Source organism: Lepisosteus platostomus, chromosome 1 (assembly GCF_059453375.1).
Source record: "Lepisosteus platostomus isolate fLepPlt1 chromosome 1, fLepPlt1.hap1, whole genome shotgun sequence".
NCBI classification, from domain to species: Eukaryota; Metazoa; Chordata; class Actinopteri; order Semionotiformes; family Lepisosteidae; genus Lepisosteus; species Lepisosteus platostomus.
In genome coordinates this window covers 69170984-69185577 of record NC_142611.1, presented here as the reverse complement: position 1 = coordinate 69185577, position 14594 = coordinate 69170984, and the positions used below count along the sequence as shown (strand labels likewise).

General features: G+C 51.1%; 1 protein-coding gene across 6 annotated transcripts in view; it reads left to right on the top strand.

Annotated features, from left to right (window-relative positions):
* Positions 1-14594, top strand: part of fmnl3 (formin-like 3) — a 54210-nt gene that overhangs the window by 28628 nt on the left and 10988 nt on the right. For all 6 annotated transcript variants that reach the window (XR_015939552.1, XM_088635376.1, XM_088635368.1 and 3 more), the window contains 14 exons: positions 1807-1915; positions 3101-3177; positions 4045-4138; positions 5716-5790; positions 6708-6818; positions 7123-7272; positions 9594-9695; positions 10199-10526; positions 11134-11223; positions 11693-11817; positions 11944-12146; positions 13467-13701; positions 13888-13956; positions 14369-14449. Coding sequence is in view for 5 of the 6 variants with exons in the window: in XM_088635376.1 (XP_088491502.1) it covers positions 1807-1915; positions 3101-3177; positions 4045-4138; positions 5716-5790; positions 6708-6818; positions 7123-7272; positions 9594-9695; positions 10199-10526; positions 11134-11223; positions 11693-11817; positions 11944-12146; positions 13467-13701; positions 13888-13956; positions 14369-14449 (1849 nt within the window). In the remaining variant the exon portion in view is untranslated. The remainder of the gene's footprint in view (positions 1-1806; positions 1916-3100; positions 3178-4044; positions 4139-5715; positions 5791-6707; positions 6819-7122; positions 7273-9593; positions 9696-10198; positions 10527-11133; positions 11224-11692; positions 11818-11943; positions 12147-13466; positions 13702-13887; positions 13957-14368; positions 14450-14594) is intronic.

The window sequence follows — 14594 nt, the reverse complement described above, 5'->3', positions numbered from 1 at the left end:
CATGTCGCGCTTTTAGTGTGAACACCCCCACCATCACCCAGCCCCGCAGAGCGAGCGGCGCCCAGCCCGCGGGTTTGGAGAGAGCTTGCAGTGGAGGTGAACTGGCGAGGCGCCGAGAGGTTCAGGAATGAATGCGGCGCGCTTCCGATGCGTCCCGAGCACCTCCGAGTCGCTCCCCCCTCCCTCCCCGCGGACAGCCTGCTGTCGGGGGCTCCCGCTTCGATCTGTGCAGGAGCCGTGGCCCCCGAACGAACAGGGGGAGCAGGCCGGATTCCCAGCAGCCAAGCAGGGGACCCCGGCTCCGTCGGCCGACGGAGTCTCGGGGCGCCCAGGTGTTCACGTGCTCCCCGCGGCAGCAGCTTGGTGCACTCGTGCGAGGAGCCTGTCCCCATCAAACCACATCCGCCCCCCCCAGTCACGTCTGTCTGCTGCTGCCGGGGACGCGCTGGGGCTGCGGGCAGGAAGCGGTGTCTGTTTCAGAGAAACGGCTGCTGAGCGCGGAGCCGGGCTGCAGCAGCCTGCCTGGCTCTTGTGCTCGCTTGGCTCTCGCTGAGCTTTCAGCTCTCTGACAGGGTAGCGCTGAGCATCAGCATCGCCTGTTTCCTGTCGGGTCACGTCTGGGCCGCTGCACTGCCTGGCGGGGTCTGCTTCCGCGCGCTGCTTTTTCTCCCGGGCTTCTGAAAGCATTGCTGATGGTGGGCGCTGTTTGGTGGAGAGCCAGGGGCTGATCTGGCCTCCTTTCAGGCTCTGATGTCCAGTATCGTTCATCCAGCCCGTCCTGTTCCCTCCGATCTGCAGCCCTAAGATTGTCAGCAGCCGTTTGCAAGGCAGGCGAATGTCATTCGAGGAGCTGGTACCTTCGCGGTGGTATTGAGCCAGAAACCCTGCTCTTAAGCGCCGCTGGGGTTATTTTCCTGTTTGCTGAATGGTGGCTGCAGTCCCTGGCTGTGTAATATGCTGTTGCGAGCCACCTGCAGGTCATTAGGTTTTGATCTTAATGAAAGCAGCTGAGAAAGCTGGTAAATGGGCCTCAGTCCAGTAGCCTGGGACCCACTTTGTGTCTACAGGAAGCTCTTTTCTGTGACAATGAGGCAAGAGCCTTCTGATTCACATGCAAATGAAGTCACTCTGCATGTTTTAGACCTAGCTCATCAGGTGACTCGCCAGCTTGTCCCAGTCCCAGCAGTAATTTAAACTTCCAGTCTTTCAATGTTTGAGTTGAACTCATTGCTGACCTTGGAGAGCAGCAGCGTGGTAGACTTCCTTGTAGCCTCTTATTCACTACAACTGGAGATGTGTCTGACCCAGTTGGGCAGATGCACACAGGGCTCTGGAGTAGGTGTCAAGTCAGACCAATCAGCATGAGAGAGCAGAGTCAGGCGTAGGATGTTGCTGTTTTTCATCTCGTGCTTGAACTTGAGTTTCAAAATAGAACTCATGACTCCATCTGTTGGCTCTTTTTTGTCAAGCCTTTAAAATGTGAGGAACTCACTGCAGTTAGAAAACCTGTAGCACTCTAGGTCTACGGGTTTAACAATGAGGGAACCTCTTTGCTGTTTTTGCATTTGATCAAATAGAAAGAAGACAATATTGATGCCGCTTGAGTTACAGTGCAGAAACCCCATTGCTGTTAATAGACAGTGTTAGAGTCGAGTACGTATTGACCAGTGTTTCCAACCATACTGCCAAGGTATGTAGATTGGTAAAAAGCAAACAGTGAGCATGAAAGACCCTGTCCATACTGCCTTATTAGTGTGTAATACCCACTCTCTTGTGTGTAATATGCACTGTCTGGTCTCCTTGCAGCTATAACACACTGTCCAACAGCAAGACCATCAAGAATTCCCGGCTGGTCAGCCAGAAGGATGACGTACACGTCTGCATCATGTGCCTGCGAGCGGTCATGAACTATCAGGTCAGCAGAGGATCGTGTTGTCTGCACTGTCCACAGGACTGACACGGGACCTCTCAGAACTTCCACTGCAGGAGATTGATGAACAGTCCATAGCAGTGTGATCCATTCCTGGCTTTACAAGCTTTGTGGTCTTGCTGGGGCTGGTCTGATGACGGACACAAGCTTTGTATGTTAACGCAGTGGTGAGAGAAATGCCCTGCTTGCCTGCTTGTGTTTCTGCTCATTTGGATTAGGCACAAGCCCCCTCTAGTGGCTGCTTCTGTACTTGCATGCAGGAATCATTAGTGCCATTTGAAAGTAAGGCCCTGAACCCCTCAACAAAATAATAATAATAATACACTTATAAAGCTCTTTTCTGGAAACTCCACTTGAAGCGCTTTACAAATAATGGGGACTCCCCTCCACCACCACCAATGTCTGGATAATGTGACAGCAGCCAGAGTGCTCCAGTACCTCCCCACACACCAGCTCTCAGTGGGGAGGAGAACAGAGTGATGAAGCCAGCTCATAGATGGGGATTATTAGGAGGCCATGATTGGTAAGGGCCAATGGGAAATTTGGCCAGGATGCCTGGGTAACTGATGCCTGCTGTTTTGAGAAACACAGAGAGAGTCAGGACCTCAGTTTTACATCTCATCCCGAAAGACGGTGCCTTTTTACAGTATAGTGTCCCCGTTACTATACTGGGGCATTAGGACCCACACAGACCGCTGGGGGAGAGCCCCCTGCTGGCCCCACTAACACCTCTTCCAGCAGCAGCCTTGGCTTCTACCAGGAGTCTCCCATCCAGGTACTGGCCAGGCTCACAGCTGCTGAGCTTCAGTGGGCTGCCATCTGCGAGTTGCAGGCTGATACGGCTGCTGGCTTGTTAACGTGTTAAGCAGGCAGCTCAAGTGAAACAGATCTAAAGAATACTGACCTAATTAAGACAGTATGTTGCAACTAATCTTAAAACATTTCATAATGTGGCACAGTTAGTGCCAATTCGCAGCTTGTGCAGTGAGAGGTGGAAGTTATCCACAGCAAAAGACATTAGGCATTAGTGTGGCCAGTGTTTCTTGGATCAGTTGTAGCTCTCGTGCCAGGTGACCAGTGTGTAGGAAAAGCTCACCATGTGGCTGAACTCGGTAGCTCAGATTGCCTTGAGGCCGTGTGTCTTACTGTCCTGTCCCCCTCTCTCTCCAGTACGGGTTTAACCTGGTCATGTCACACCCACACGCTGTCAATGAGATTGCCCTCAGCTTGAACAACAAGAACTCCAGGTAAGGGCAGAGTGGATTCTGCTGTGTGATTTGTGCTAACAGACGCCACTGGGAAAATAAAAGGCCTCTGAATTCTCCAAGTTGAAGACTGCCCACAGTTTCCCATTTTAGAGCTGCATCTGAGGGACATTGTGGATATAGCTGTCATTTAGGAGTGTTTTGCTGGTCTACAGAGATCTGCATGGAGTACTGACATACAGAAGACATGATGGATGGATGGACTAATACCCTCAGTCATTTATTTCCTTTTTTTTAATGGTGTAATGTTAGCATGCCCTAAGGGGTTGGGCAGCCAGTTGACCTTGGACCCCTAAAGGTTCTTTTTCTCCTTACTAAGGAGGTTTTGGTTCCTCTCCTTCTGGTCTTCTGTTCTGTTCCCAAAATGTATGCTTACTTGCATTGTTAAGCACCTTGGGGTAACTTGTTATGAAAGGCGCTATATAAAAAATAAATTGATTGATTAATCTGCAGACGCATGCACTGAGCTTGGTCTGCCCCTGAGTGAAGAGGTGCCCCCTGTTTCCAGTCCCACACACTCTGCCCTCTGGTCTTGGCCCTCTGCTTTGGGAGACAGCTTGTCACTTTGCAGCTGGTAATTTAGAGAACTGTGGACTTTCAGTCCAGGGCTCCTGCCTGATCAGGCTTCAGTAGGGATTATTCTGCAGGGATGCGCACAGAGATGAGCGCTGTTCCTAAGCAAAGTGCATCGTAGAGTATCGGTAGGAGCCCTCTCAGCTCTGTGTCGTACTGCCGCCAAGTCCCAGGGGGCAGCAGAGAGCGGTGGACTCATTCCCACAAGGCCGTGGGCTCAGACCCTCGGAGACGGCACTGTGGAAGCCGGTTCTAATGGCCTGTCGTTTTCTCCAGAACGAAGGCGCTGGTCTTGGAGCTCCTTGCTGCTGTCTGCCTGGTGAGGGGAGGCCACGAGATCATCCTGTCGGCGTTCGACAACTTCAAAGAGGTAACCATGTCGCCCGGCCCCGAGCACCTTTGTCCCGGACTCCGCCTTGCACGAGACCGGCAGTCTCTTCCCTGGGAGCTGCTGCTGTTTGAGCTCGGAGGTTTAGAATATCCTTAATATGATTATGAGGAGGCCATGACTGGTAAGGGCCAATGGGAAATCTGGCCAGGATGCTAGGGTAACACCCCTACTCTTTTCAAAAAACGCCCTGGGCTTTTTAATGACCACAGAGAGTCACGACCTCGGTTTTACGTCTCATCCATCACTATAATGGGGCATTAGGACCCACACAGACCGCAGTGAGCGCCCCCTACTGGTTCCATTAACACCTCTTCCAGCCACAACCTGCTGGTTGAGAGTTGCTGGATGGTTTGGCTGCTGCACAGTGGGAGGGAACTCTGTGTGATGGTGGTGGGAGCAACAGCCATTCGTCTTGGGACCGAGTGCCTTTTCAGGAATGCCAGATGCGAGGAAATGGCTCTGGATTTCACGATAAGGAACTCCGTGTTCCCTCTGGGGCTTCAGTAAATGAGCCTCTTTTTTCTTTCCCCGGAGGCTCGGAGCAAACGCTTCATGTAGCGTCAGTAGTGAGGCCCGCTGATCTGGCAAAGTACAGGAACTGGCCAATTTAGAGAACCGTGGAAGTTAAGAGTGCGCCTGGAGAGCAGCGTTCTAGTCTGGCCAGTCGGTCGCATGGTTGAAGCAAGTCTGCTCAGCGCAGAGATTTAAAACGCAGAGTTTTAGAGCACACCAGCTCAATAAAGGTCAGGTCATTTGTATTCCAATTTATCTGATCAGCTTTTTATAAAGGCTCCCAAGAAGAGAAGGCGGTGTTGTCTAGCCTTGCTGCTTCTGTGTTACAGAATTATTAAAAAGTGAAAATAAAAGAGGTGGGCTTCCTACATGTCTCTCACCTCTGGACCTACCCTGAGTCTGGTGTTGATTCCCCCTCCTCACTTTGCTGCGTGTGGGACCGCAGCTGGAGGCAAACTCTCTAATCTTGGTTTTTTGTTTCTTTCCCAAGAATTCCCATAATTGGGGAACAATTTTCTCCACAAATGAGCACTAGCTGGAGTACTAGGGCAGATTACTATCAAAAAAATCAGAAACCAAAAAACAAATTGGACACCTGGAAGAGGATGAAAGACCTACATCATTTTTGCAAGGAGTGTTGTGTTTTTTATAAAGCATGACACTGGCATTTTTTTTCTTCTTTTAGAACCTCCTTTTAATAATAAAAACATCACTTAAATGTTATCTTGTTCTCTGACCCGGGGAGGAATAATGTGTTTGAAGCAGATTAGGACTGCACAGCGCTCTAAAGCCCACTGGTGAACCGAAGCCTGTGTATCGCTAAAATCGGTCCTCACCTCATTTCCTGCCACAACAGATTAGCTGATACAGTAGACCGCAGTGCGGGATAAGGCAGAGAATGCATTCAAGTATTTGAAGCGGGATGGAAAAAAGTCAAATGTTCAGAAACGGATGGTTATTGTACCTACATTTTAAAAGAATTTAAGTCGTGCTGTTCTTGCCACTCATTAAACAGTCAACGTTTCTTCCCTGTTCGCGGTCAGGTGTGTAAGGAGAAGCATCGCTTCGAGAAGCTGATGGAGTATTTCCGCAGTGAGGAAGGCAACATCGACTTCATGGTGAGCTCATGGCCCTGGCAGCACTGCCCAGGTCCTGCCCGAATGCGTGACGTCAGCGTTTCCGCAGAACCCCAGCCCTGGTCCCGAAGTCTTCTGTCTGCCTCCGAGGAGAATACCGCCAGTTCCGTATCGCTGCCGCCGCAAACATGTTCTGCCGACAACACCTGTGCAACTTAGGGACCTTGTTCCAGGGCGACAGCCGGTGCCAGTGTTCAAAATCATGTCCAGAGGCGCGATCGGAAGAAAACCATCTCACGGTGGTGTGGGTCCCTGAGGGGTCACGTGCTCAAATCCTGGGTGGGCAAAGCTGTAGCACGCTCGGGCAGGGAACATCAGTCCCTCTGCTCCAGTCAAATGCTTCTCTGAGGAAGAGTCACTTGGGATGAAAACATCAGCCACATAAATTGAAATGAGCATCTCGGAACATCTGATTGGGTGCAGAGCCAGTTCATCAATCCCTGGCACACAGGTGGTTTTATATGGGCAGGGAGAGACGTGTGTGCTGTATGTGTGCTGTTGCGTGTCTGTGACTCCTGTTTGTTTTAGTGTGTATTTGTTTTATGCTGAGGGTTGTTTTTCTACAGTGTTGTATGATGATGCCAAAGACAAATATCCACCCTTTTGGATGGACAATAAATGATCATGTCCTAAAAACACACCCACAGTTGGCTATTTCAAACTTTAAATCATCCGTGAATTGCATGATTTGTGCAGTAACGGCTACAGCACTTTGAAATGTGAGGATCCTGAATGGACATGCAGGTTTCCCGGGATAAGTCCGGAGGATCCCCACTGTGCGCTTGAGGGGCTGTTGAGGTTCCTTGATGGAAGAGCTTCTGTCGAGGGGAGACTCCTGGTGTTCGGGGGGCCGTGGGGTGGGCTGTGTCAGCGGCTCCGTGACCGTCTCTTCTGTGCAGGTGGCCTGCATGCAGTTCATCAACATTGTGGTCCACTCGGTGGAGGACATGAACTTCAGGGTCCACCTGCAGTACGAGTTCACCAAGCTGGGCCTGGACGACTTCCTGGAGGTGAGTCCCCTCTCCCAGCGTGCCATGCCATGTAACTCTTTGAAGAAGGGCTTGTGGGATTGACGAGACGTGCTGGGTTGGGCTCTGTGAGAGCAGCGCCCCCTGCTGGCCCCCGCTCTCTCCTGCCTTTCCTGTCCACGTGGGTCACCTCTCCCCCGAGCAGCACAGGGGGCGCGGCTGGAGAGCCCAGTCCCAGAGCTACTGACAAATTCCAGATATGGAAAGACGGAATGGAGCAGGCCAGCTGGCGCGGTGCTGGCGATGTAGTGCTCGAGGGGGTGACCGTGTGGACTCTTCCTTCCAGAAATCGAGGCACACGGAGAGCGACAAGCTGTCCGTGCAGATCCAGGCCTACCTGGACAACGTGTTTGATGTGGGAGGCCTCCTGGAAGATGCGGAGACCAAGAATGTGGCGCTGGAGAAGGTGGAGGAGCTGGAGGAGCACCTGTCTCATGTAAGAGCAGCCCCTTCACTGACGCACTGTGTCACTGTTATTCCCTCTTCTTGACATCCCCAGCGCGAGCACGCCTGCAGCTGTTGGGGTGCGAGCTCATGACTGGGGCTTGGCGCTGTCTCTACTGTGTGTCTGTATGTCGCTGTGTGTGTCTATGTCACTGTGTGTCGCTCTGTGCGTCTGTCTCTACTGTGTGTCTATATGTCACTGTGTGTCGCTCTGTGTGTCTGTCACTGTGTGTGTCTATATGTCGCTGTGTGTGTCACTGTGTGTGTCTGTATGTCACTCTATGAGTCTATATGTCACTGTGTGTGTCTGTCAGTGTGTGTCACTGTGTGAGTCTATATGTCACTGTGTGTGTCACTGTGTGAGTCTAAATGTTGCTGTGTGTGTCTGTCAGTGTGCGTCACTGTGTGTGTCTATGTCACTGTGTAAGTCTATATGTCAGTGTGTCACTGTGTGTGTCTATGTCACTGTGTGTGTCTATGTCACTGTGTGAATCTATATGTTGCTGTGTGTGTCTATGTCAAAGAAAAAAAACTGGAACTTCTGTGCTTAACCGAAACCTGGCACAAACAAACCGGTGGACTCCTGTTTAACCAATCAGTCCCTCCTGGGTATGGTTTGTTTGACCTTCCGGTCTGTCAGGCAGAGGCGGGGGCATCATTGTCATTTACAACCTTTTTTACAGTCTAAGTCCTATTACTATACCTCCTCCCTCTTCTTTTGAGTGCCTTGTTTTAAATGTTTCTATCCCCCAATCTACTATTATTGCCACAGTTTATAGACCACCCAAACCCACCACATCTATTTTAGATTTGATTCCCACCACTTTATTTCAGACCTGTTTCTCTTCTCTCTGTCCCATTGTCCTCAACATTGTACATGAATCCATGAGCACTGGCGTTGTACGGTCTCAAAACTGCTGCCATTACAGTCCTGTAACCCTATCTGTAGATGGTTCTGTACTTGTGCTTCAATCAAAATTAAAAAACCTTGGGGTTATATTCGATTCTGGCTTAACATTCCACCCACATGTGCAGCATACTGTCAAAACATCTTTTTTTCACCTTAGAAATATCACTAGACTATGCCCTATTCTATCATTAACTGTGGCTGAAAAGCTGATCAACACATTTGTGTTCTCTTGAATTGACTACTGTAATGCTCTACTCGCTGGGGTATCTAAATCTACTCTGAACAAACTGCAGTATGTCCAAATTTCGGCAGCCAGAATCCTGACCAGGTCTAGTGCAAGTGTTCACATTACTCCTATCCTGGAGTCCTTGCACTGGCTTCCGGTCAAATTCTGTGTAGACTTTAAAATCCTCTTGCTCACCTATAAGGCTCTACATGGCTTGGCACCTCAGTACCTGTCTGAACTATTATCGCCCTACTCCCCACCTCGCAACCTTCTCTCTTCTAATTCTGCTCTCCTTACTGTCCCCCAAGCCCGTCTACATTGTATGGGTGACAGGGCCTTCTCCTGTTATGCCCCCAAGTTCTGGAACTCTCTCCCCAAAGATATCAGAGAGTCACCTTCTCTAAACTCCTTCAAATCCAGACTCAAAACCCTCTTCTTTAGAAAAGCCTTTACTGAACTGGTTCCATTCTTTACCCCTCTGCTCTTCTTAGGACCACCATCCACGGTCTCTTCTATATATTGTTATTGTGTTTTATCTTGTGTATTCTTTTTATTGATTGTTGTTGTCATCCTGTAAAGCTCCTTGAGAAGCCACCTTTAAAGGCGCTATATAAAATAGTTTATTATTATTATGTCGCTGTGCGTCACTGTGTGTCTATATGTCGCTGTGTGTGTCTATATGTCGTACTGTGTGTCACTGTGTCTGTTGCTGTAAACGTCTATAAGTCGTTGTGTATATGACATTGTGTGTCTGTGCCCTTGCGCTTCGTGTCCAGAATCGTCTGTCATTCCAGCCCTGCGTGACGCCCCCATCGAAAACAATCTGCGCGATTCTCCCTCTGCGAGCATGATGTGCTCTGTTCTCTGTGCTTTGTTTTATAGCCTTCGCAACCTTTAGTTTCATTATTCAGCACCCCAAATGCTTGGAAATGATTCTTTTTAGACTGTGAGCTCAGGGCTGGGGAATTTCCAGAGAATTCCGAGGTGAGAGGAGGCAGGAGGTAACTAAATGCTTTCCCAGAAGCTGCCGTTCCCTGCCGTTCCTGCAGGGAGGAGAGAGGGATGTCTGTGGCGCCCTGGTGCTGTGTCACAGGGCCTGGTAGCTCTCATTTCATATTGATCAGACTGCGCTCGTGGCAGCGCAGTGATCCCTGCCCTCTCCCGGCCTCTGTTACAGCTGAACGAGAAGCTGCTGGACGTGGAGAATGAGAACATGACCAGGGTGGCCGAGCTGGAGAAGCAGCTGCTGCACAAGGACAAGGAGCTGGAGGCTGTCAAGGTAGGGCCACCTGCTGTCTCCTGCCCCTGCCCCTGCCCCTGCCCGGGCTCAACAGGAAGGGAGAGGAGGGGTGCTGGCAGTTTCCGGCTAAGAGCAAGTCATTCCAGTCTGCACTGCATCTCGAGATGCGGCTAGTGTTATTTTCCTCAATCTTTTATCCTGCAAACAAGCTGCGTGTTCTTTTGCGACTCCAGGCTGCACTGACGGCCTGCTGAGCAGGGAGATCTGTAATGTGAAAGATCTGGCTGAGGTCTCTAAGCCTTAAGAGAGCTTAGTGAGCAAGCAGAGCCAAGATGGGGTGGAAACTGAAGTGACGAGGGCAGGCTTTTCATCCTTTAATGTGTCGTGTGCGTGCCCGCAGAGGCCCTCGTCTTTAACACTGTTCCCAGTGGTTACAGCAGTCAGTTCATTGGAACACGTTGGAACGGGTCCAGGATCCGCGGGCTTGCTGGCGGAGTGTGTGGCTCTGCCGTGCTCAACGTCTCCCCCTTGTGGCTGCGCAGGAGACCTACGAGTCGACCAGCTCCCAGGTGCACACGCTGCGGCGCATGATCAAGGAGAAGGACGAGGCCTTCCAGCGGCACTTCAACATCGAGAAGCGGCTGCAGGAGCTGGAACAGCAGGGCAGCATCCGCGTGCGCAAGCAGCCCGACGGGGACATCGCCATCGAACCCCTGGGGGTGCAGTCGGAGGGGCCGGGGGCTCCGGGGGCTCCGGGGGGTCCGGGGGGTCTGGGGGGTCTGGGACCCGGGGACGGCAGCCGTCCCGCAGCCCCTGAACCCCCACCTCCACCCCCGCCCCCGCCACCCCCACCTCTGCCACCTGCACCAGGTACCCTTTGCCCTGCCCTCCAGCCCTGCAGTGATTCAGATAGACACTGAAGCGGGAACACGTTAAACTTCTGTCCTGACTCTTCCTGGTTATGATAAATCCTAGGGCATTACCCAAGTGTCCTGGTCAACTTCAGCCCCTGGCCCTTTAACAAACATGGCCTTTTAATCATCCCCATCTCTGAACTGGCTTCATCACTGTCTTCCTCCCCACTGAGAGCTGACGTGGGGTGAGCGTACTGGTGGTGGAGGGGAGTCCCCATTACCTGTAAAGTGGAGCGTCCTGTATAAAGTTCTGTATAAGTGTAAGGAAGTATTGCTAAGTGGAGAGCCTCGTGGAGATGCAGTTCAGAAAGACAGCGTAGTAAGCGTACGTGTGTTAACCTTGCAGAGAATGCAACAGGGGTTCTGCTTTTCCGGAAAGGTTTTCTCATACAATAATCTCTCCTTGTCGGCAAACACAGCTGGAAGTGCATCACAGCTGTTGTGCGCATATAACTGAGCGGTTAATATTACGGCATGGGGCTTGACATTAATTCAGCTATTAACTGTAGAATCTATGACATCGTCAGTTCCTTCATTTGACTCGTTCTTTTCTCCTTCCTCAGGGGAGTGTGTTATGATCCCGCCCCCTCCCCCGCTGGCCCCGCCTCTCCCAGGAGCCTCGCCTTCCGTCATCCTCAGTTTCGGCCTATCAGGTGAGGGAACTTTCTGAGGCATGGAGCCGTGAGACCAGGCAGGTGTTTCTGCTTCCTCTCCTGAGGTCCTAAGGTGTTCTTGTGTTGTTATTCATTCCAGCTGAAGCCCATCCACAGGGCAGGTACATGAAATTGAGCACAAGATGTTTTGCATATGTGAGAAAGTAGAAAGTAGTAGAAAGTTACAGGAGTGTCTTCCATAGTGCAATATCTGTTAGTGTCTGAATCATGCAAGCCTAATCTGTTAGGGTTGCTCAGTCAATCTATTTGGTCAAAACAGTTATAAAACAAGACAATATGGAGTTCTTCTGTTTGCTAAACATCTTGGCTTAGGTGTTTTGGAAAAAGACCAACTTCACTACATTAAGCCTAAGTAATAAAGACCAGGGTGTCCTGAGAGTTAAAAGCTGGCCGCCCATGCTGTCTCTGTGGGCTTGCTGTTCACGCTCTGATGAAGTTTGGTCTGCAGCCATCAGGATAAAGAAGCCCATCAAGACCAAGTTCCGCCTGCCTGTCTTCAACTGGACCGCACTGAAGCCCAACCAGATCAACGGCACCGTGTTCAACGAGATCGATGACGAGCGTGTGCTCGAGGTGAGAGACTGTGTCCACGTGGTCTGTCCCTCCTTCCTCTCGCTCCTCCTCCTCTCCCTGTCTCTTCACCCTTGTCTCTCCATCGGTGTGTGTCATCGGACATCTTGTGTGTATGTCCCCCGAAAGGAGCTGGACCTGGACCAGTTTGAGGAGCTGTTCAAGACCAAGGCACAAGGCCCCCTGGTGGACCTCTCCTGCACCAAGAACAAGGTGTCCCAGAAGGCCCTCAACAAGGTCACCCTGCTGGATGCCAACCGCTCCAAGAACCTGGCCATCACACTACGAAAGGCGGGGAAGACCACCGAGGAGATCTGCCGAGCCATCCAAACGTGTGTATCCCCTGCCCTTCCTGCACCAGTCCAGGCCCTTGCAAACGATTGATCATAACATCCAGCCCTCCCTGCCACAAACCAGCCCCAACCAAACGATTGCTCATAACATCCAGCCCTCCCTGCCGCAAACCAGCCCTAACCAAACGATTGCTCATAACATCCAGCCCTCCCTGCCACAAACCAACCCCAACCAAACAATTGCTCATAACATCCAGCCCTCCCTGCCTCAAGAAGCCCCAACCAAACGATTGCTCATAACATCCAGCCCTCCCTGCCACAAACCAGCCCCAATCAAAGGATTGCTGATAACATCCAGCCCTCCCCGCAACAACCCAGACCCTTCCAAACAATCAATAATAAAATCCAGCCCTCCCTGCAACAAAACAGCCCCTTCCAAACAATTGACAAACTTTACTTCTTTCACCATACTTTGAGCAAAATACTTTGCCAACCATTCATGCTTCAAAAATGTTTTTGAAAACATATCCTTAAAATGCAGGTAAAATGTTGTAAGGCAGAGTCCCGGCTTTTCTTTCAGCTCCAAATCATCTCTTTTCCAAACTGTGACCAGTGCTCGTCATAACCGCTTGCTGACCGCTTAAGAGTGACAGCTGAATTGCTTTTGCTAAATGTGTGACATGCTCACTGGGAAACTGGCGATTTTCAGTAGGCATTTTAATATGGAGCGTTAAGTTTAAGTGTGTTTTAGAAACTCTTGTAGTTCCTGCGTATGATTGCCTGCGTGTACATCAGACAGCTGTAACTGGATTGTCATTCTGAGATCAGCACTTGGTGTTGCCAGAGCCTGGCAGTCCTGATGTTTGTCTTGAAACGCTTCTTGGGGTCTCGTGAACAAGTGGGAAACGCAGCCCAGTCAGTCTTATACCGTAGGTCACCTGTTTTTAAAGATGTAGTGGAAGAAACACCTGTTGGCTCCTGATAAATTAAGCAAGTACTCTGTTCATATAAGAGGACTATGGACCTTGAAGGCTGAAGAGCACTTAGATTTTAGTATTGAGCTAATTTAAATTAAATGTCATTAATTTAATCTGTTCTAGATTTAATGGTGACCTACAACTGCAGCACAAGGTACAGATCTCTGTTCTAGACTGAAGAAATTGAGTTCCCTTTAACCTGTTCACATACTGTAGCTCAGCTGCCTGACGCCAGGAGCCCGTCCTGCTCTTTCCCAGCCTGCAGCAGCCTGGGCTGGTGGGAGAGGGGTGGTGGTGGTGGTGGTGCTGGGGGGGGGGGTGTGTCTGGTGTTCAGTTCCCCCCGGGGCCTGACGAGTGCCCGCTGCGCTCCTCGCCGCGCAGGTTCGACCTGAAGGCCCTGCCGGTGGACTTCGTGGAGTGCCTGATGCGCTGCCTGCCCACGGAGGCGGAGGTGAAGGTGCTGCGGCAGTACGAGCGCGAGCGGCGGCCGCTGGACCAGCTGGCCGAGGAGGACCGCTTCATGCTGCTCTTCAGCAAGATCGAGAGGCTCACCCAGAGGATGAGCATCATCACCTTCGTGGGCAACTTCCAGGACAACCTGTCCATGCTGACCCCGGTAACTCGGCCTCCCTGCCCTCTGCCTGTCCAGCGCGGCCACGCTGACACCCTGTGTGAGAGAGAGAAAGTTCTTGAGTGTTCTTGAGATGTGGAGCTTTCGAAGTTGAAGGCACGTTGTGTAGCCTTCCTGGTTAATGGAGCTGGCCTCTGTCGACCTCTGACCTCTTGACCTCCTTTTCCCCAGCAACTGAATGCCATCATCGCTGCGTCTGCGTCCATGAAGTCATCGCCCAAGCTGAAGAGGATGCTGGAGGTAAGGTGCCAGCCCGGGCTGTCCCCCTTCTGCCCCCGGGGGTGCCACACAGCCGCGAATCCTGATGGGCAATGGTGGCGCTGGGCTTATCCAGGTCCCCGTGTTCGGCGTTCCATATTTTATACATAAATATTGGATCATGGGCGGGGACACTGTGTTTTGAGGTACCCTCTTTCATTAAAGAGTTTATGTACCTCTTGGGTCCCCCTGTCCTGAGGGGTGAGATGGGACGCCCGAGTAGCACTGGCTTCCGAAAAGGTGTTAAGGCTGAAGCGGATTAAAAGGTTTGAGGTAAATCGCGTCAACCAGGGGCCATTGTCTGGGATGTAGTGCTGTGATCTGCCACAGGCCCTCCGGTGAGTAATGTTTTGTCCCAGCCATCGCAGTGCTCAGCTCCTCTCTCCCTGTGCAGATTATCCTGGCCTTGGGGAACTACATGAACAGCAGCAAGAGAGGGGCTGTCTACGGGTTTAAACTTCAAAGCCTGGATCTGGTAAGATCTGCTGTTGTGCGTGTGTGTGTGTAGGGGGGTATTTTGTACTTTACAAGATCAGGGAAGGAAGGAGGAAAAAGAATCAAGCTGGAAAGTAACACAAAAACCTTGTTAAATAAAGAATCCATCTTTAAAAGTAATCACA